Source organism: Chelmon rostratus, chromosome 2 (assembly GCF_017976325.1).
Source record: "Chelmon rostratus isolate fCheRos1 chromosome 2, fCheRos1.pri, whole genome shotgun sequence".
NCBI classification, from domain to species: domain Eukaryota; kingdom Metazoa; phylum Chordata; class Actinopteri; order Chaetodontiformes; family Chaetodontidae; genus Chelmon; species Chelmon rostratus.
Genome location: NC_055659.1, coordinates 4,377,031 through 4,397,889, shown reverse-complemented (window position 1 = coordinate 4,397,889; position 20,859 = coordinate 4,377,031). Strand labels below are relative to the sequence as shown.

Sequence of the window (20,859 nt, the reverse complement as noted above, 5' to 3'; positions counted from 1 at the left end):
AAGCAGGAAATCTGCAGGCTGGAGGCCAAAACAGGCTCAAAGTCTTTTCTTTGGGTTCATCACAACAAACAGCATCTTTCACGATCCATTGCTAGTATAGAGTTTTAATAAGTTGCAGCTCTAAGGCATAAAAAGGAAAGATGGAAAGCTAAACTTACACTCGAAAGCTCAGAAGTGGTGGGTCATGTCGGTCTGCCGCCCAGCTTAATGTGGAAGTGAGTATTTTCTTCTGTTCTCATCCCGTCCTGTTGTGTCTTGCCCTGTTTACACACATATTTCTTCACCACGTACTGTAGCTCCACCGCTGACATTTACAGTCCGCTCAGTCTGTTTACATATTTTAACTACCTGCTCACTGCCTTGCCCCAGTTTCTGCCACAGTGAGTTGAGTTTGGGTGTCCCCACACCTTCAGGTGTGCTGAGTGGATCCCCACACCTGGCTCAGCACCAGGAGCACCGAGCACCTCGGTGTCTGTCTGGCAGACGCTGTAATCCATGCAGTTGATAATTTTTCCGTTTTGCATTTAAAGGGACGTTAAGTGATCTGTGACTTTGTAGAAACTCATTACTACTGTGATGAGTAATGACTGTTGTCATAATGTGCGTATAAAACTCATAATGTAAGACCTTGTGCATATACGTGCATATAATGTGCTAAAAAGTTTTAACATTTAACAATAATCTTTACAGAAATGTTACAACTTTTTTGTCTGCAATAACTGTAAAGCTTCAGGACATTTTCAGCATTTCATCGTTGCTTTATGAATTACAGTATGACTAACAGGATTTTTTTTACTGTTCCTCGTGACCACTGTGGGCAACCATAGAAACTGCACTAATCGTTTTTGATATGCTTCCCTTGCACAGAAATTTTGGACATGTAAGAGTGTAAACTTTGAATTTATAATGGCTACAACTAACGATTATTTTCATAGTCAATTAATCTGTTGATTATTTTCTCAATCAGTGAGTGGTTTGGTCTATAAAATGTCAGAAATTTGTGAAAAATGTGAATCAGTGTTTCCAAAAACCCAGGAAGACGTTGATAAATGTCTTCTATTGTCCACAACCCAAAGATATTCAGTTTCAGTTGTCATAGAGGTGTGAAGAAACCAGAAAATATTCACCTTTAAGATGCTGGAACTAGATATTGGACTTATTTATTTATTTATTTTTTAATTACTCAATGATCAAAATTGTTAATTCAGTAGTTGACATCTAATGGTTTAACCTTCGCAGCCCCCCCCAAAAAAATATATATTTGGTTGATGCAAAATAATTAAATAATAATTAAACATCTTTCTTATTGTCACAGATGAACAAGAGCTTTGCTTTTCCTACTGGGAGATTTGCACTTTATATAAAAGTGGATATAAACTTAAACATTACTGCCATCAAATAAATATATTATTTGAAAACTGCCAGATATACAGATATTCTATTAAGAGACTTTGTATGTTTTTAATTCCTTTCAGTCTGGGAGCGCGTGGACCTTCACTGTAAGACCAACAACACTGAGCATCGCACCAGTGTAATCTCAGAAGATCAGCTGATTGTGAGAAGAGGCCAAGAATTCATCCTGACCCTTAAAATGACCAAACCTTTCAACCCTTACCAACACCCGCTCATCATTGCTGCGAAGACAGGTTGGTCCTTCATGAAATTATTTGGTTTTAATGGTTTTGGACAGCAGTGAAGGTACCTGCTGGCCTACGAGGTCAAAACGCAGTAACTCAGCGTTTAGCCAACATTGAGTTATGACAGAAAAAATGACTTCTAAAAACTGTTTTAATAATTTAAATCTTAATGTGCCATACAAATGTAGAATTACTTTGAAAACAGCATGTAAAGTTGTCAGTAGACAGCTAGCCAACCCAGCTAGACACGTGAGATAACAGCTAGGCTAAGTGAGGTTAGCTTAGAGGGAGCCACGCCTAGCGTTAGCTTAAAGCTAATAAAAATTAACTTACGTAATGTTCCCTAGCTCTAACATGCTTTGAAAAAACTTGCTTAACTGTAGCTGAAGGCAACTAACGTTAGCTTAACTCAGCAGAGACACGCTAGACTTTTTGTCAGGTTGTGTAGCATGTCACATGACACGGGTATAGACGGCCGATTGTTGTTCCAAACAAGCTCAAGGTTCGTTTGGCCCATCAGATGTTTCTCATCAAATAATGAATAAATAAAAATAAGAATTGTCATATACATCACGATTAATGTTGTTTTATTTTTGTGAGGTGAAAACGCTCTTTATGAGCATGTGCAGTAACATTTTGCATCTTAAGTATAAAATACAACAGGTGTTTGCTTTTGGCTCATGATCAAGTGTCAGTTTTGGCCCTCCAAAGGAAAAAATGGTCGTTCACCCCCGATGTAGAGTACTGTTTCACCGGCTCCTCTCTACAGGAAAGCATCCATCTCAAGACCAGGGGACGGTGTCATTTGTCAGTGTTCCCAATGGTTTGTGTGAGCGTTCACCATCAGCAAAGGCGGTGTGGAAGGTGGAGCTTCAGAGTAGCTCCTCCCTGCAAATGGGCATCCTGAAGCTGACCTTTACTCCACCAGCTGACACCCCCGTGGGGGTGTACGAGCTGTATGCACATTACAGGGGTGAGGAACTGTTTCTTGCAGCCCTGGTGGTGCTCTTCAACCCCTGGTGTTCCGGTAGGTCTGTCTATGATTGTAAATTTCTCTTTGGAGATTAATAAAGTATCTATTGTGATGTACTTTTACTTTAGTAACATTTTGAATATAGGACTTTTACTTAAGAAAAGTGACTGTACATCTTAGATAACTAATCTTCCTATCACCTGTCTGTCTGAATTCACGGTCTCTGCAGATGACTGGGTGTTTCTGGCTGATGAGAAGGAGAGGCAGGAGTATGTGATGAACGATCAAGGATGCATCTTCAGAGGAAGTGGAAACTATATCTCCTTTATCAACTGGGACTTTGGACAGGTACTTTCTCTCACACATGCATATGTGTCGGAGTGAGGTGAGAGGTCACCAAGTAGTATAAGGCGGAGAACCAACAACGCCACCTGGGGAATTGCACCCCAGGAAATACCTCAAGAATATTAAACGGTTGGAAGATTAGTAAGGCACACAGATTCGTTCTGAAACAGGACAGAGACGTATTGTTTTGAATAAATGAATTATTTATTGAAAATCAATATAAACAGGCAGGGCTGGAACTGCAAAGGAAGAAGGAAAAATTAACTAGTCAAAATAAAACTAAATCAGCACACACTGAAAGGGATTATAAACATTTGTATTACAATATTGTCCAAAAAAGGCCTTAACAAATACTATCTAAAAACCAGAGATGTGATTAAATACCTAAAACGCTCAGCCCAACATAACCTAAAGAAAAAAAGTGAGCAGAGACCATCGGTGGGGAGGCGCCTCCCCAACAAAATGGTGCCCCACTTCACTAAAAGAAAAATACTAATGACAAAATTAACAAATACAGCAACCCAGATGTTTTAATACATTCAAAGAAATAACTCAATAGGATGTAAAAGCAAATCAGAATGAGAACAAAACTAAGCACAAAAAATGCAAAACAGGAAACCAAACAACAAAACAGAAGCAAAACGAGGGCAAACACAAAGGCTCTACAAGGGGAAAACACGAAGGTCCTGAAAGGGCAAAACAGCACCTATAATAAAGTGAAAATGAAATTAATAGTGGTTCACAACACTGCTTTTAAAAGTTTTAAAAGCATAACCCTACTTACCACCTATATTACCAGACCACTACAGCAGGGAGAGGGCTCAGACACCACTGCTACCTTCAGCCTTACTGAGAGGAAAAAAGGGGGGTTTAAAATAAAAGTGCAGGGAAGAAGTAAAACGTGACAACTAAACTGAAAAAGGCTCCTGTACCTACCAGTGCAGCAAAGAGCAGCCAAAAAGAAGGAGCATGTGCTCACGCATCCCTTATATAGGCTGGCTGTAATTAAGGGAGTGGCTACTGAGGAGTGGAGTCTGGAGGTGCGTTCACAAGCACTACTTAAATGTGTCAGGTGCTATACCTCACTACACATTCATGCACACACATACTTACCGATGTTAAATGTGATGCACAGTTTTGATCATTTCATGGCCAGGGGTGCATATCATACTTGCATGATAAAATAAACATATATTAAGTATTATTACCATATTTCTCCAATTCTTATCTGCCACAACTGCAGAAGGTAACAGGCCTCTATTTGAAGCAGGCTTGTATTAGAGCAGGTCTTTATTTTTTAATTCTCTCTGTTTGGTAAGTATAATTGCTCATATCAGTACAAACCTTACGTTAATACCCACAGGGACTAAAATCAGACACATTTTAGGTGAGTAATCCAGAACAACAAGGAGTTGAAAATAGCATGATTAGATTGTTGAATTTATTGAGCACAACAGTACATCCACCCTTGTTTTTTTTTCCCCCAGCCTCTATTAAAGTCCCGGCTTTTATTTGTTCGTGTCAACCACGCCCCCGGCAATTATTTGAGACCTGCCTTTTATTTGACTGCTGGTTTTTATTTGAGAAAATACAGTACTACCTCATGTTTGTGGTACAGATAGGGGTGCTCATCACATTTGCGACCTTCATCCCCTTCAACACAAGGCCTCGCCATCATGATGGAATGACCGTTTGGTCATCCTGTGAAGAGTTTTATCGAAGCAAATAATGGTCATAAAGATTTTAAGCTTAAAAGGGATTGAATACCTCAGTCAAATTTATATTAGAATGTAATCACCAATGAATGTTTTCTGTGGAAATCTAATTAAACCAGTTAATTAAATTAAACCATTTTATTGTCAGGAAGGGGGGATTTACGGGGAACTGTGAGGGATAGAACCCAGATGCAGACACAACGGGGAACATAAACACTAAAAGACGATGGTCACACTTTCTTGATACTTGGCGTGGTTAATGAGCAAAGACAACACTTGTAAAACATTCACAAGGTACATGACATGGCAAGGTAACACAGACAAGACTAGATAACACTTACATGAAACGTGGCATGGACATGAACAAAGACAAGACAAGGAAAACCACTCACGACATGGAAGGACTCATTGACCAACCAAGGGATGCACTAGATTTAAATTAATACATTTGAGACACAACGGAAATCTACAACTAAGGAAACTAATTAACACACACTCTAGGGACAAGGGCTATACATACAACAATGCAACCCCAGGAAAAACTGAGCAATAGAAATACACTAACACAAAACACAACGGGGCATGGATTAGACAGCACAAGAACTCTAACACAAAACGTGGTGGAACTATAACAAGAAAAGACTAGAAACTCAATTACATAAACTGGGGCAGGACTAAAGACATAGACACGACAGGAACAAACTATCAGGGTATAAAATAAACAGAAAACGCTCCTGAAGGAGGAAAACACAAAAGCTATGAAAACGCAACTGACCAACTGAAAGAACTAGATATGAAAAACTAACAACTCAAAATTCATTACTAGCAAACGGAAGAACAAGAATCTAAATAACAAAAGTAATGTAACAGAAAATCGCTCTTAGCAAGGAGAACAAATCGGCTACGAAGAAACTAAATGATAAACTTTACAAACAAATGACACTCATGAAAGGAACATGGCATGGAACTTAAACTAACAAGGGAAGCGCAGACAACACTAAGGACAGGGACTCTACATAAAACAAGACATGAACAAAGACAAGAACAAGGCGATAAACTAACTAGAACTGTGGAAAACAAAAGACAAAGACGAAACAAGGAACAACTCAGACCTGAACAGAAACACGGATATGAACTAAGGTAACGCAACAAGAAACACTTACATGAAACATGACAAACACTCACTAAGGGACTATGGCTAGAACTATGACAATGACACAGACTTTGACTATGACTATGACTATGACTATGACTATGGTGAGGAACATAGACAGCAAGGTATCACAGACAATGACCCGCCAAGGACTGTGGGAAAGACACGGACTTAAATACACAAGGGAGGAACACTAATGACACACAGGTGAAACACATTAGACAATCACATGGGAGGGAAAACACAGGAAGTAAAGTAAACCAAAGACACATAACAAGAACCTTCAAAATAAAACAGGATGTAACAAAAACCAGGCAAAGACAAGACACAATGGGAAACTTAACAAAACACAAACACGATGGGGAAAGGGTAGAGACTAAGACAATACAAAAACTCTCTTACATAAAACATGGCATGACTGAGACAACACTAAGTAAATGAGGCAATGGCAAGGATCAACAAGAGGAAAACTAAACAAAACCGGTGTGCATGGCACGGGTCATGACATTTATTTACTTTATTGGTCCCAAACTGGGAAATTACTTCTCTGTATTTCACCCATCACTGTTTGAAACACACACCAACAGCAGTGAATCACACAGGAGCAGTGGGCTGCCGCATCAGGCGCCCAGGGGAGCATAAATGAAGTGCCTTGCTCAAGGGCACATCAGCTGGCTAATGGAGGGGATACTCCACCACACCCAAATTTTTCTGCCAGTCCAGTGGGGGAATCGAACCGGCGACCTTCCGATCACAAGCATACATATTCTTTAGAATTTACAAATTCAGTTGCCCAGTATTCAGCATTCAGGCTGACACTCGGTGTCCTGTATGTTCAGTTTTAAATTGAATTGAATTGTAACATCTGAATTTGAAATTTTGTCACTTGAATTTGAATTTAAATTAATTTTGCGATTAGTTGTTCAGTTACTCAAATTTGCGATTTTGTTTGAAATTCAAATCTTCATGTCCAGTATTTGCTTAAATTAAGCTTTATCTTACTATCATCTCGGACACGCAATTGCAAGTATGAATACAGCTGTGAGCTGTGAGCAGTAGATGACGTCTCTTTTAAAGTTGAAATACTATTCCTTTTGGCAGTTAACTGCCACTGTATTGCTATGAATAAAACTACATTCATTTTCAATTTTTCCTGTTTCCAGTTTGAGGACAGCATGGTGAACATTTGCACGAAGATATTGGACCTCAACCACAAACACAAGGATGACCCAGCTGATGATGTTTCTGCTCGCTGCAACCCCATCTACGTGAGCCGCGTGATCAGCGCCATGGTAGGACGTCTTCTGTGTGGTTTTTAAAGATACGTCTGTAAAAACTAGCAGCAATGCAGTATTGACATTTATGGGCTGACATTTTGACCCAAATCCAGCAAGTGATGCAGAGTAATACCATTTTTGAACTGCAGACAGCTTGAGTGTTCAGTACTAAATTGAAAATGTTAGCCTGCTAACCTGATAAACTAAGATGGTAAGCATGGTAAACAGAATGTTAGCATTTTCCTTGCATTGTTAGCATGCTGACATGAGTGTTTGGCTCTTTGTTTGCTTTTTTTTTGCAGTTCCACGTATTGACAGTTAGTGGCAGTAATGTTGTCCAAATGTTTGCAAATATGCCAGTAAAGACTTGAAGAAGAAGAGAGCTGATGTAATGGCGTAGTTTTCAAAATCTAAGGACTTGGCAAATGTTTCTGATGTGACAGAGTCTGTGGAGTCCAAGAATAAAGTTGTTTTTTGAGGAAAAAATGATGGGGATGAGGATTTCCTTGTTTGTCTGATTTCTTCCAGATCAACAGTGAGGATGACCACGGTGTCTTGACGGGACGCTGGGGCGGTCCGTATTTTGGCGGGGTCTCACCTTCCCACTGGAGTGGCAGTCATGAAATCCTTAAGCAGTGGCTTGAAACAGACTGCCGTCCGGTCAAGTATGGGCAGTGCTGGGTGTTCGCTGGTGTGATGTGCTCAGGTAGCAACATCTCTCAGGATAAATATTGGTTCTGAAACAATTACTCAAATAATCTATTTGTCACTTTTCAGAAACTTAAACGGCAACATTTTTGATAATTGATTATTTGTTTCATTACATGCTGATTTGAACATATGTGGATGACTCCAGTGTTTCTGTTTGGTTCCAGTGATGCGCCTGCTGGGCATCCCCTGCCGTGTGGTCACCAACTTTCAGTCAGCGCACGACAACAACAGGAATCTGACCATTGACGTGTACCACGCAGACTATGGCGTCAGAGAGAAACCAAGCCATGACAGTGTTTGGTGAGAGGCTACGATTTCTTGCTTTGTCAATGCGCAGATGGCGAGGAGCAGATCGGTGTGAGCTTCAATGCAAAAAGCGTTTTCAGCTAACTTACAGTCGTCAGAATGTTTCCTTATATACACAGTGAGCGATATATCGCCATGAAACCATATATACAAAACATTACAGTCACCTGTCAACGTAACATTATGCTATCATAATGAATGCAAAACATGGTTATTGTTAGTAGTCAAAACTGTCAATTTAGCATGTTAGCAGTGGGAAATTTTGCCATTCTTGTGTTATTGAGTGCACAGACAGAGTGCACGTGGATAGACAGGTACATGGGTAGAGAGGCAGGTAGACCATCCAGTCGTTTCATTCAGGTGGAATGCAGTGACTTCTAGATGTGTTGAATTCAAACACAGGTAGATTTTCATGCTATTTTTGAATGTTAAGTGATTTGAATTCATTGTTTTTATATGATTTAATTTTGAGAGGCACAGAGGCTAAACATGACACCATATAATGAATATTTTTACTGGCCTTTACTCCAGTAACGGTGACCTTTAAATACATCTTAATCAGTGACAACAAACAAACCAAGTTTTAAATTGTTTTTTGGACATAGTAGTCACATGTCATATGTACATTGACAGAGTTGGTTGTTGTAATCATTCCTCCTGAAAATACCCCCTCCCAGTGACAGTCCTACAGTCCTCGTTCTGTGCATAAATGCATTGTAAAGTTCAGCTGAAGCTCATTTAAGGCCTCAGCAGTCTGAGTTTGACACATAGGCATCATCACCCGAGTCAGACTGCTGAAGCCTAAAGTCAAATTCAGATAAACGCTAGACGTAATTTTTGCACAGAATCACAGGACTATGGACATCTTTTTTTTTAGTGTAATTGCTTTTGGAAGGTAACACTTCACACACATAATCTTTCGGTGAAAAAGTCAACTTCAACATCAGGTGCATGGTCAGACTGGCCATTGTGAGCAGGTTGCTCATTGGGCCGGGTTGACATCGAATGACCTTCACCGCCGTTACCAGTCAATCATGTGAGCGTAGTGAGCCTGAAGGCAGTAGAGAGGAGAAAGACAGCAGCTCATCGAGCCCATCGAACCAGTTCAACTGTTCTGCTGCTGAAGACAGGATAATACAAAATAAGATAAGCAAGGTTTGTGTGTGTGCTTTAGTATTATGTTCTCACGTGCCGCAAACCTAACAGTAATTACTTTCTTGGGTGTGATGACTTAAAGAGACTCACCACACCCAAACAATAACATTAATATGTATTACATATGTACCACACTGGAAAACAGCAATAGAAAATGGGATTTCAAGCCTTTTATGTGCAGCAGGTACTGACATTGGCATGATTTTTGGCCAGAGAATGTGTCTCATCACACCTCTCTATTCTGATCTGACCTCATAAAAACTGACAAACACGTTTGCTTCAGGGAAACTGGCATCCTGCTCTGGTTTGTTTATTTTCATTTTATTCATGTCAGATATGCAAAGTATTGAGTTTGTTCAAGTTTAAAGACTGAGAAAGTTCTGACTTTAAATAATTCTACTAATTAAAAATAGATAACCATTAATGAATCGATATGAAATTAATACTTCTTTTATGGGAGAGATTTGGCAAAAGTACTGTTTTAAATATTGGCTGGTAAAACCTATGAGTGGCTGGTAGGAGTTAGAACCCAGCAGCCACTTTGACTGTGGAAAGCTGGAAATGACACCATGAGAGCGATGAGAGTGAAGACAAAAATGAGCTGAAAGGCACTAAAACACTCCACAGAGCTCAGCTGATAATTCTGTTCATCACATCAAATGAGCTTTTCCCGTAAAAGCATTCGTGTGATCCATAAAAAATATTTATAAGAGCTGCTGCAAAGATTCAGCAAATAGATATTTTGAACTTACGATGGCAACAATAAGCAGATTGATGGTGTCAAGGTTTGAACTCGCTCACAGTTTAATTCCTCAAAATTGGCACACAGTGTGGTTAATTCCCACAGGTGTGTAACATACTTTCCAGACAGGTGCCGCGCCTTAAAGGTGAGTAAATAATTTTGATCTGACGCAAAAAAGAAAACCAAACAAACCAGAGCAGTGTGCCAGTGTCCCTGAAATAAATGAGTTAGCAGTTTTTGTAAGGTCAGACCAGAGTAGGGAGGTGTGATGAAACACGTTCTTTAGCCAAAAATCAAACCAACATGTCAGGACTTGCTGTGCTGTTAATTACTTTTCCAAAGTAAAAGTAATTAACATGCACATTAGTCTTGTTTGGGTGCGGTGATTCTCTTGAAGTCCTCACACCCAGCTGACCTGCCAATAAAGAAAGTTATTACTGTCCATTGTGGCGAAGGATTAAAATGTCCGTGATGCTTTAAACAGTATTTCTGGTACTTTTCCAACACGTCACAATACTCACTTAATGTTCGTGAAACACGGGCCTTTCGAAATGTCTCCAGCTTGTATTGCAGGCCTCTGTGAGCCTTTTACAGTGTACAGTATACCTAGAAACATGAGCCAAAGAGTAACGCCCTGTGGTCTGTTGAGACGTATAAGAACTGATAACTTCGTGTTTTGACAAAACAAAGAGCATCTGAGTCGAGTGCTGCAGAATTCCAGTTTGAAGGATGAAGAGTTTTATTATGGGCAGAACAAGATTTCTGACCAGATTTCTGTTATTTCAGCTGTCTTCCACAATGTGTCAATGCACATTGTGAAGTGGCTATAAGCAGCATTTTTATAATGAACCTACAGACATTTGACACCTGACACCTACAGACACCTGAAGCTGCAGCTTCACGCTGCTTTCTGGAGCTTTATACAGGTCGCGTTCCTCTCAGAGAGCTCCTCACTTGGCCGAAAAACGTCTAGTTTGCTGGATGTGCGAAGAAGTGATGTTCGGTGTGTTGTGTTGTCACTGTGAAAGACGTCACTGTGATGCATTAATGAATGAGCTCCGTGAGTGTCCGTGTGCTGTGCTGCTGCAGAATCTGAACGTTGTGTTGTGTCTCAGGAACTACCACGTGTGGGTGGAGGGCTGGATGAGGCGGCCAGACCTGGCAGAAGATGGCAAGTACGATGGCTGGCAAGTTCTGGATCCAACACCACAGGAGAAGAGCGACGGTACAGACCCTCGTTTATCTCCGTAAACTTTAACTGGGACACATGTTCCTCCCTGCTCTGATGGCCTTGTTTCTTGTCCTCATTGTACATGCTGACCTCTTTCTACTCTTAGATTTCATTGAGTGTGTCGCTCAACAGATCTAATGCCATCCAAACGAGGATTTAGGAGAATATAGACATTTTTGCACTAAACATCAGAATTATCTTCAAACATATTCGAGCCATAGAGCCACATCAGAAAGAAAAGTAAAGAAATGTTCTACATATGTTAAAAATGTTCTGATTAAGGTTTGTCTAGAGATAAAAGGATCATGCACTCATTGAACTTTAAAAAGAATAAACACAACTGAAAAACAACTTAATAAATGCCATATAATAATAATGATGTGTAATAATATCAAGTTAGAATAAACAATCAGTCCAAATACTTATTTAATATGTGATGTACACTCACCGGCCACTTTATTAGGTACACCTTGCTAGTACTGGGTTGGACCCCCTTTTGCCTTCAGAACTGCCTTAATCCTTCGTGGCAACAAGGTGCTGGAAACATTCCTCAGAGAGTTTGGTCCATATTGATATGATAGCATCACTCAGTTGCTGCAGATTTGTTGGCAGCACATCCATGATGCAAATCTCCCGTTCCATTACATCCCAAAGGTGCTCTATTGGATTGATTTCTGGTTACTGTGGAGGCCATTTGAGTACAGTGAACTCATTGTCATGTTCAAGAAACTAATCTGAGATGATTCGAGCTTTATGACATGGTGCGTGTTGTGGAAAATTTTCCCAGTCTGCCTGTAGAGAGCCAAACAAACCACAGCTAATCCACCAGGACATCCTCTAGTCAATATAACAGTAAAACAGCGAAGACTACAGATCAACTATATAAACTAGGAAATCAAAATAGAAAAGTATAGAAACATGTAAAAATTCCATCACAGTGCGTTATCCTGCTGGAAGTGGCCATCAGAAGATGGGTACACTGTGGTCATAGAGGGATGGACATGGTCAGCAACAATACTCAGTTAGGCTGTGGCATTGAAACGATGCTCAATTGGTACTAAGGGGCCCAAAGTGTACCCAGAAAATATCCCCCACACCATTACACCACCACCACCAGCCTGAACCATTGATACAAGGCAGGATGGATCCATGCTTTCATGTTTCATGCTTTCCAAATTCTGACCCTACCATCTGAATGTTGCAGCAGAAATCGAGACTCATCAGACCAGGCAACGTTTTTCCAATCTTCTATTGTCCAATTTTGGTGAGCCTGTGTGAATTGTAGCCTGTTTCCTGTTCTTAGCTGACAGGAGTGGCACTTTCAGGCATTTTCACCCACAGAACTGCCGCTCACTAGATATTTTCTCTTTTTCGGACCATTCTCTGTAAACCCTGGAGGTGGTTGTCCGTGAAAATCCCAGTAGATCAGCAGTTTCTGAAATACTCAGACCAGCCTGTCCGGCACCAACAACCATGCCACGTTCAAAGTCACTTAAATCACCTTTCTTCCCCATTCTGATGGTTGGTTTGAAATGCAGCAGATCGTCCCAACCATGTCTACATGCCTAAATGCATTGAGTTGCTGCCATGTGATTGGCTGATTAGAAATTTATGTTAACGAGCAGTTGGACAGGTGTACCTAATAAAGTGGCCGGTGAGTGTATATTATAATGCCGTTTTTTATGTGGTACATGAAACGTGAGAAAGGATTATTGAAACGTGACTCTTGTCCTTTTTGGTTGCTCCAATCATTTGTTTTGTGTTGAAAACTGAAAATGAAATTGGATTCATCGCCCAGCCTGAGATGCCCATATGTCTTAGGAGATGAAATCACAAATGGCACCATTTTTGAGTTTTACAGATCGTGGCTTCAACTCACATTATTAACAAATGAGCATGAAAAAACACCATTGGGAGGTTTCTGGCCCCATGTCATGATCTTCATGGTCTCTCCTCCTGTAGGGGTTTACTGCTGCGGTCCGGCCCCGGTCAAAGCCATCCTGAATGGACAAACAGACCTCAAATATGACGTCCCATTTGTCTACGCCGAGGTCAATGCCGACTGTGTTGACTGGCTGGTCAGTGAGCAGAGCTTGAGCCTAACCTCATTGACATAACATCAACTCTAAGCTTCAAAAGGGTTTTATTCCTGGTTTTGTTTAACCGGTTGTTTCTGTTTCTTGTTGTTTCTGTGGTCTGTGTTTGTGTGTCCTGTCAGGTCAAAGCTGACGGCTCACTGGTGAAGATCTGGTCCGACACTAAGAGGGTCGGTCAGAACATCTCCACCAAGTCCATCGGCTCCAAAAAGAGGCTGAACATCACCGACACCTACAAACACAGAGAGGGTGAGTTCACCTGACCAACAGCTAACCCAGACGTCAGCTGTTCATGGAAACTGACTGAACTACAAACCTTACAGGATCCGACAAGGAGAGGTCTGTCTTTATATACGCCTGCACCAGAGACTACTCCAGAGTTGACGAGGATGAAGAAACGGAGGAGACGGAGGAGAATGAAGAGACGGTGGAGAATGGAGAGACGGAGGAGACGGAGGAGAATGAGGAGACGGAGGAGAACGGAGAGACGGGGGAGACGGAGGAGAATGCAGAGACAGAGGAGACGGTGGAGAATGGAGAGGGGAACGAGGGACATGAGACCACAGAAAGTACAGATGAAGCAACCCCAGAAAACATCCAACAACCGCTTGAAATATCCATACGATTCCAAGAGGTACATCCCACAAACTTCACTCCCAAAGTTCCCTTTAGAGTTATTGAACAGTATGTTTCTCTTTTTGGCTGCTACAAATGCCAGTTTAAAATAAAACTTGAGCACAAGTTCGAGTCCTCCTGGGAACCGTTGTTGCCGTTTCCACCGTCTCTCCCCTCATTTCCAGCCACCTCGGTCTTCTGGTAAAGGCACAAAAATTAACTCGGAGAATATCAAATTTGGTTCTTTTGCACCCGCCATGTCGTGAATCATCCTTCACGGCAAACAGATCGAAGCACCTGCACACAAAACAAAACACATCGATGTCCATACAATGACAACAGATGACACACAATGATAACAGACCACAGATAATGAAGCCAACGTGCGCCAGGCCAACGTTTGCCCTGAAGTTCTTTCAAAAAAAGAGAAAGAAGAAACTAATTACAGCAACAACCAAAAAGATAATGGAAGAAAAAAAAGAGATGTTAGATTAGATCTACCTTTCAACAACAAAGCAGTTAAAAGTGCTTTACAAAAGACATAAAGGCAAAACAGAAGATGACATTAGAGTGTCCCATGTTTCGTTTGGACTCTGAGGACAGTAAGCAGACCTAAAACCCAAAACATCTGCGAGGTCCAGATGGTTTATAACAGAGCAGCAGATCAGAAATGTATGCCGGCCCTAAACCGTTCAGATCTTTAGAAACTAACTATTTTATTAACAGAGTCAATTCTTTGACACACAGGAAGTCAGCCGAAAAGACCGGAGGAGGACTAATATTAACCTCCACATCTAACTCCGATTTAGTGAAAGTAACTACTGTAAAAATAATCTTACCAGTAATTATGTGAGTGTTTGTGCTTGTTTATGGATGTGAACACACCCGAATAAGGAACACCTTTCTGGATGGTGCTGCAGGATATTGGCACTGCAGTGGCTGTAGGCATAAACAAATCAACTGTCTCACGGTACAAAACAAGTTTGAGTTTGTTTGTTTCCAGAAGTGCTCTTGGATCTGCATCATGAAAAAAAGGGCTCCTTTTCCCAAAGGCGTCTTAGGGTTAAGATGATCGTTCAGATGTAAATACTGTTTGTAGTGCTGATTTTCACAGGATTTGAAGGGGTGATATCCCTGTAAGCAGAAAATCTCCATGCATGAGTTGTGTAAAATCTCTATCTCAGTGTTATTTTTCTCATTGCGTGGTGCTGCAGGTGACCAGGCCGATGAACGGCAAGGATGTGAGCCTGAAGCTAGTGCTGCACAGTGAGAGCAGCGTTGCCAGGCGGCTGTCCGTCAACATCAGCATCCAAGCCATGAATTACAACGGCTCACCAGCTGTGAACATCCACCACGAGGTGAAGGAGGACACACTGCAGCCTGGGAAAGGTGACTCATGCATGTCTCAACGCCGTGAGGGTTAAGTCATCAAATGTATGTTTTCATGCAATTTGTTGTGTGTTGTTAAAAAACTACTTTCTCTTCCACTGTCTCTTGAAGAGCTGTCCATCCCAATCCTGGTCCCCTTCTCGACCTACTACAAACACATGTTGGACTGCGACAGCATGAAGGTTTCAGCCATAGTCACGGACAAACAGAACCCGGATAAAATATACCTGGCTGAGGATGACATTGTGCTGCAAGACCCTCCCATCTCCATCACCGTCAGTAGAAAAACCTCTGTCTGTTGATCTGTCTGTCGTCTGTTCAGCTGTCTGTCACATTACTTGACAGCATCAACATCTCTTCTCTTACTCAAAGACTTTAATTTTTAAGTGGGAAAAAAAACAATCTCAAAATAATGATGACAATAATACATATGACAGCACTGAAAGTTTACAGCCAGTCATGCTAAATGCTAACTTCATGCTCATGCTAACATGCTAATGCTATCTTACTGTAGAGTTGCTTGCATGCTAACAAGTCCTAGCCTCCATTAGCCCTAAACACAAAGGACATCTGAGGCTTTGATTGAAATTTTGACCTGAGGGTGGCGGTAGATAAAAAGTTAGAGGATCACCAAAGTTATTACTGTTCATCCCAAGGGGAACATGAGTTTGTGCACCAAATTTCATTTCAGTTCATCCAATAGCTGTTGAGATATTTGACTCATAACCAAAAATGTTATGGTGGCGCAAGAAGAAAAGTAATGAGACACTAAACAGACACTCAAATTTATTAGGATTCATCCTCTGGAAACCATCAATGTCTGTACAAAATCGAGATATTTCAAAAGATGAGATTTTGACCTACTTGTGGTGCTCGATTAAAGGTCAGACATCACCAAGTTCTTGAAACCATGGATATTTGTATGAAGTTTCATGGCGATCCAAAAATGTCAACCTGCTAAGAGGTTTCATCCTCTGGAGACCATGAACGTCTGTACGGACTTACATGACAAACCATTGAAAAGTTGAGATATTTCAGTATTACTATAGTAAAGACCAACATTGTCATCTGTAGAGCCACTAGCATGGCTAAAAACGGCATTAGCTGGCTGTTTACAATCAGTCACACAGTCTTTGCAGCTCCTTACCCATCAACATACAAATAAGCTTTAACAGTAGAACTAAATTGGAGGTTTTCATTGGTTCTCATGTGTTAATTAAACAGTCCAGCCCCGATGAGTGTTTGCAGACAAAGTTGGAAGCAACATAACGTTGGCTTCAGACAATGTTGAAATAGATCAGCCATGATTGAGAAAAGTCTATATCCACCATCTTCCACCCCTGCTCGCAACAAAAGCAACAAAAAATATTTCGTTAAAATGTTGTTGAAGTTGTTTTTTTTCTTGCCGTTTTACTGTCTGTGTGATTACAGCCTGCAGGCTGCAGGCTGTAATCATCCATGACTTTTTCTCCACTGTGGGATTGTTATGTAAGAGCAATGTGTTCAGTCCTGTGGGAGCTGAGTCTGAGTGCTGCTGCAGGGTCTGCTCTCACTCACAAACCTGCCGCACATTCCTGCTCTTTAGCACCTGAGCCTCCGAGAAGTTCACCTGAGGGAAGCATTTCACCGAGTTTGGTTTTTTCTGTCTTGTATGGGTAGAGTTTGGGAGGCAGTAGAGTTCAAGCATCACTGCCAAAAATATGAAACTGCGCATTATAAACGATGCAGTTTCTTGTTTTCTCTGTTTTTCCTCTCTTGTCTCAATGCATGATGGGTAATGTTGTTTGAGCAGGTTGCAGTTTGGCTGCCTTGCTGAGTGATTTTGACATTTGAAGATTCATCAGAAATGTGTGTGTTCCAGGTGTTCGAGCCGGTCAGACTGAACCAAGAGGCAAAGGGGGAAGTGGTTTTAACGAACCTGGTCGATGCGATACAGGAGAAGTGCACCCTGACTCTCTCTGGAAGTGGCCTATATCATGACGTACTTGAATTCCCGTGAGTGTGTATGTGTGATACTGTGTGTGTGTCTGTGTGCTTGTTTTTCTACATTTGTGGGGTCCCAACACTAGAGGCCCACTCATGGTGAGGGGTCTGCCAGCTTTTCTAGGGACAAAACACAAGTCCCTGTAACACAGTCATAGTGATTATGGTTCAGGAAAGACTCCAGAATGAAATGAATGAAAGTCTATGTGTGTTTATGTGTCCTGGGATTGTGACACCAACAAAATTTTGCTCTACCATACTTTGCTAAAGATGAACAAACAAAACCCCCTTTTCATTTAACAAAGAAGCCAAATGTTAAATTTTGTCTCAACAAAAGCAGATGCTAAATTTAGACGTAAATCAGGAAGATTCAAGATTCAAGAGTCTTTATTGTCATTGAGCATGTCAATGAAATTTTCATTCCATTGCAACCCCCATGTTAGGAACAGATAGTAAGAAAGATAAGAAGATTAGAAAGAATAAAATTAAGATAACTACAATAAAATTAAATAAACATGCAGTAAAAATATTTGTAAAAGCAATTAAAAATATAACAGAATGAAAATATACTAAGGCAATAAAATATACTAAACAATAAATAATAAAATATGGAAGTGAAATGTGCAAACAGAATAAAATATACAAGCAGAATAAAATATACACAGTGAAATGTACCGACAGAATAAAATATACCAATGGACAATAAATATACCAATGAAAATGGAATGTGCCAATATAGAAAAAAAGAATATAACTTAGTTAAGTGTATGTGTGTACCAGGAACAGTTGCATCCAAAGATCATGAACTGAGGCGACATTTGACGCCAGCTTTGGTATCCATGAGTTTTCGATACTTGGTGCTACGGACACATTCTTGTCAGCGGCAGATGGGTTTTGTGGGCCGATGCCGTAGTCGTGAAACTGGGACGTTTTGCTGCATTGCTTAAATTAAAAGCGGAGTTGCCAATCCAAACTCTGCTCCGCACATTTTCTCATTGCTCTTTGTGTTACCCACAGGCTCCCAGATATGAAACCGAACACCCGATTACGTGTCAAATTCTTCTTTGTTCCCTACAAGACCGGACAGAAGACTGTATCCATCGACTTCAACAGCTCCTTCTTCAGAGACATCAAGAGCGCCTACACTTTCTACGTCAAGCCATAAATCCTCAGTGTCGCTGAGTAAGAGTCACATATTTACCCAGGAACAATGTGTCAGAGTTAGAACTCTTCATGACACATAAATGTCGGGATTTTTATAGCGGTTTATGTGTGAAGAAATCTTTGCTAGCAGGAGGTAGCAAGCGTGAGGCACCCCTCACTGCATCTGCTTTGGTGCTACATTCCAGGAGTTATTGACTTCATTATTTCTGCGTCTGCACTTGTGATTTTCCTTCTTGCTTACGAGGTGAAAGCTTATTTTTATTTTGACTTCATTTAGTTATTTTGACTTCATTTAGTTATTTTCATAAGAAAGAGCTGAAACATGACAGGTTTTAGAAAATGTAGTGCATTTATTGGGTGCTATTTTCAGATAAATACACATGTTGGTGCTATAGTGAGTGTTTGTGGCAGCAGGAGGGTGTATGTGTGACCCAGTGTGTGGTTGGGTGTGTGTGTGTGTGTGTGTTCATGGTAATGAAGGTACAACACTGCAACAGTGCGGCTCAGTGATGAGTTTTTAAAAGTTGTGGGACAACAAGTGGAGCTCTGTGGCACAGAGGGAGAAAATGTATCCGACTTTGACACACATGATGCTTTCTGCTTTTGGCCTTTTCATTCGACAAACAAACACGAGTGAGACGATCATGCGGGATGAAAACAAACCTCCTGGCTGTCCGCCGTAGCATCCGTCATAGTTTACAGACACACTTCCTGCTCCCACTTTGACCTGCTCTGCTTGCTGTAGTTATGTGCACAGTTTTCCTGCACAATGATGGATTATGACCAACATTCAGGTGCACTCACTTGACGTTCTACCACAAAATGACATCGTTCAGATCGTCTGGATGAACATAATGTGGTTTGTGCACAACCTGTCTGCTCGTGCGCTCGTGCTTGTTTGCTTTGTACAGCATTGCCATAATGTTGCCCAAATCTGAGAAAACAACATCAGAATCATCCCTCAAACCCCTAAATGTTACTGTAGCCCGCATACAACACTGGTCACTTACCACGATTAATGGTATTTGCTTATCAACATGATTTTTTTTTTTTTTTAACATTTTTTTTTTAACAACACACGTGAGTGTGTGTGGTTGTTTATGGGGAGACGCTCTGGATAAAGACAGTAGTTTGTATGCACCGGCCAATTTTTAGATTTTGGGCTATTTTGCTTCTATTCTTTCAGACTAGCGGAGAGAAAACATCTAAAATACACATTTAGGTGTTTATTTTAGTGTTTAGTGTACTTGTATTGTTCTGTTTTGTGTCTAAAAAAAAAAAATAGATGGAATCTCACAACACACATCTTTAAAGGCCATTTTTTTTCTCATACTCTGAGCCAGAAATCTCCACTTCAGCCACACGTACACCAAACTTTCCAGTTTTATTTCTGTCTATGTACCGAAGGTTTTTACAAACCCAGATATCATTTAAAACTTGATTTATACAACCTTTTATTCTTAAAAACAATAACGATATTTCCTGATTTAGGGAGTGATGAAAAGAGATGTCAAAAATTGTTCCGATTCGGAAAAAGCTGATGCTGAATGTTGAGGCTGATACTGATCACTGTTATAGATGTCTTCAGAATCCGTATAACAAATGAAGATCCTTCACATTGGCTTTTCAGCGATATGTGGTAGCAGCAGGATATTGTACACTTGAACACTGTAATCATTCTAAACAGAGGCTAAACTGCAGGCTTGTATGCTGCAGTGATTTCCAGATGACTGGAAGTGTAGCTCTGACGCCATGTATAAACGACCTTATATGCACTTTTTTGGCCATGTGTACACTGATCTAAGAATATGTGACCCGGCGGTATTATAAGCAGTACATTAAGACTGGTGGTGACATTTCAGGTTCAAACTCATCAGTTTACTTAACAGAAAAATGCAGCTAAACCTGACGCACACACAAACACACAACTCTTTTCTCTGTTCATGAGGGGTGTTCAGGGTCCGGTTAAACCTGAAGTCTTCTAAACTCGCAGCTTTAACTGCATTAAAAACGTCAGTCCATTAATTCTCCATACATGTTATTCCCGTTCCTGGGTGGAACAAGCATGTAAGTGCTTGTCTCTTTGTGAGCTTCAACCCGCAAACATTCACATCTCTAAAGTGCAAATCTTCGCTCTTCTAAAATACATAATTTTGTATCTTTTATATGTTTATTTCTTCAACTTGCAGTGACAGAAGAATTCTTGCTTTTACATAAATTCAGTCTTTGAAGCTAAGTGAGCTGGTGGAAGGTGTCCCCTTGTGGCAAAACAAAATAAGAGACCAAATGCTGTGTAAGCTGGACTGTATCGTTGTTTGCACTGTTTTATTGAATATTTCAGCGACCCAAATAAAATGTTTAGCATTG

At 40.6% G+C, this 20,859-nt stretch overlaps 1 protein-coding gene and 1 long non-coding RNA gene across 3 annotated transcripts in view; one reads left to right on the top strand and one right to left on the bottom strand.

The window, feature by feature from the left end:
• LOC121613554 overlaps positions 1-301 on the bottom strand; it is a 5,929-nt gene extending 5,628 nt beyond the window's left edge. For both annotated transcript variants that reach the window (XR_006007204.1, XR_006007205.1), the window contains exon 1: positions 159-301. This is a non-coding gene — a long non-coding RNA (uncharacterized LOC121613554). The remainder of the gene's footprint in view (positions 1-158) is intronic.
• Positions 1-20,859, top strand: part of LOC121613529 (protein-glutamine gamma-glutamyltransferase 5-like) — a 21,597-nt gene extending 738 nt beyond the window's left edge. Inside the window, exons 2-15 of the mRNA XM_041946967.1 lie at positions 1,476-1,646; positions 2,407-2,664; positions 2,840-2,958; positions 6,987-7,115; positions 7,629-7,806; positions 7,976-8,111; positions 11,130-11,239; positions 13,208-13,323; positions 13,464-13,590; positions 13,665-13,975; positions 15,171-15,345; positions 15,457-15,620; positions 17,207-17,340; positions 18,346-20,859. Coding sequence (XP_041802901.1) covers positions 1,476-1,646; positions 2,407-2,664; positions 2,840-2,958; positions 6,987-7,115; positions 7,629-7,806; positions 7,976-8,111; positions 11,130-11,239; positions 13,208-13,323; positions 13,464-13,590; positions 13,665-13,975; positions 15,171-15,345; positions 15,457-15,620; positions 17,207-17,340; positions 18,346-18,493 — 2,276 coding nt within the window. The 3' untranslated portion in view covers positions 18,494-20,859. The remainder of the gene's footprint in view (positions 1-1,475; positions 1,647-2,406; positions 2,665-2,839; positions 2,959-6,986; positions 7,116-7,628; positions 7,807-7,975; positions 8,112-11,129; positions 11,240-13,207; positions 13,324-13,463; positions 13,591-13,664; positions 13,976-15,170; positions 15,346-15,456; positions 15,621-17,206; positions 17,341-18,345) is intronic.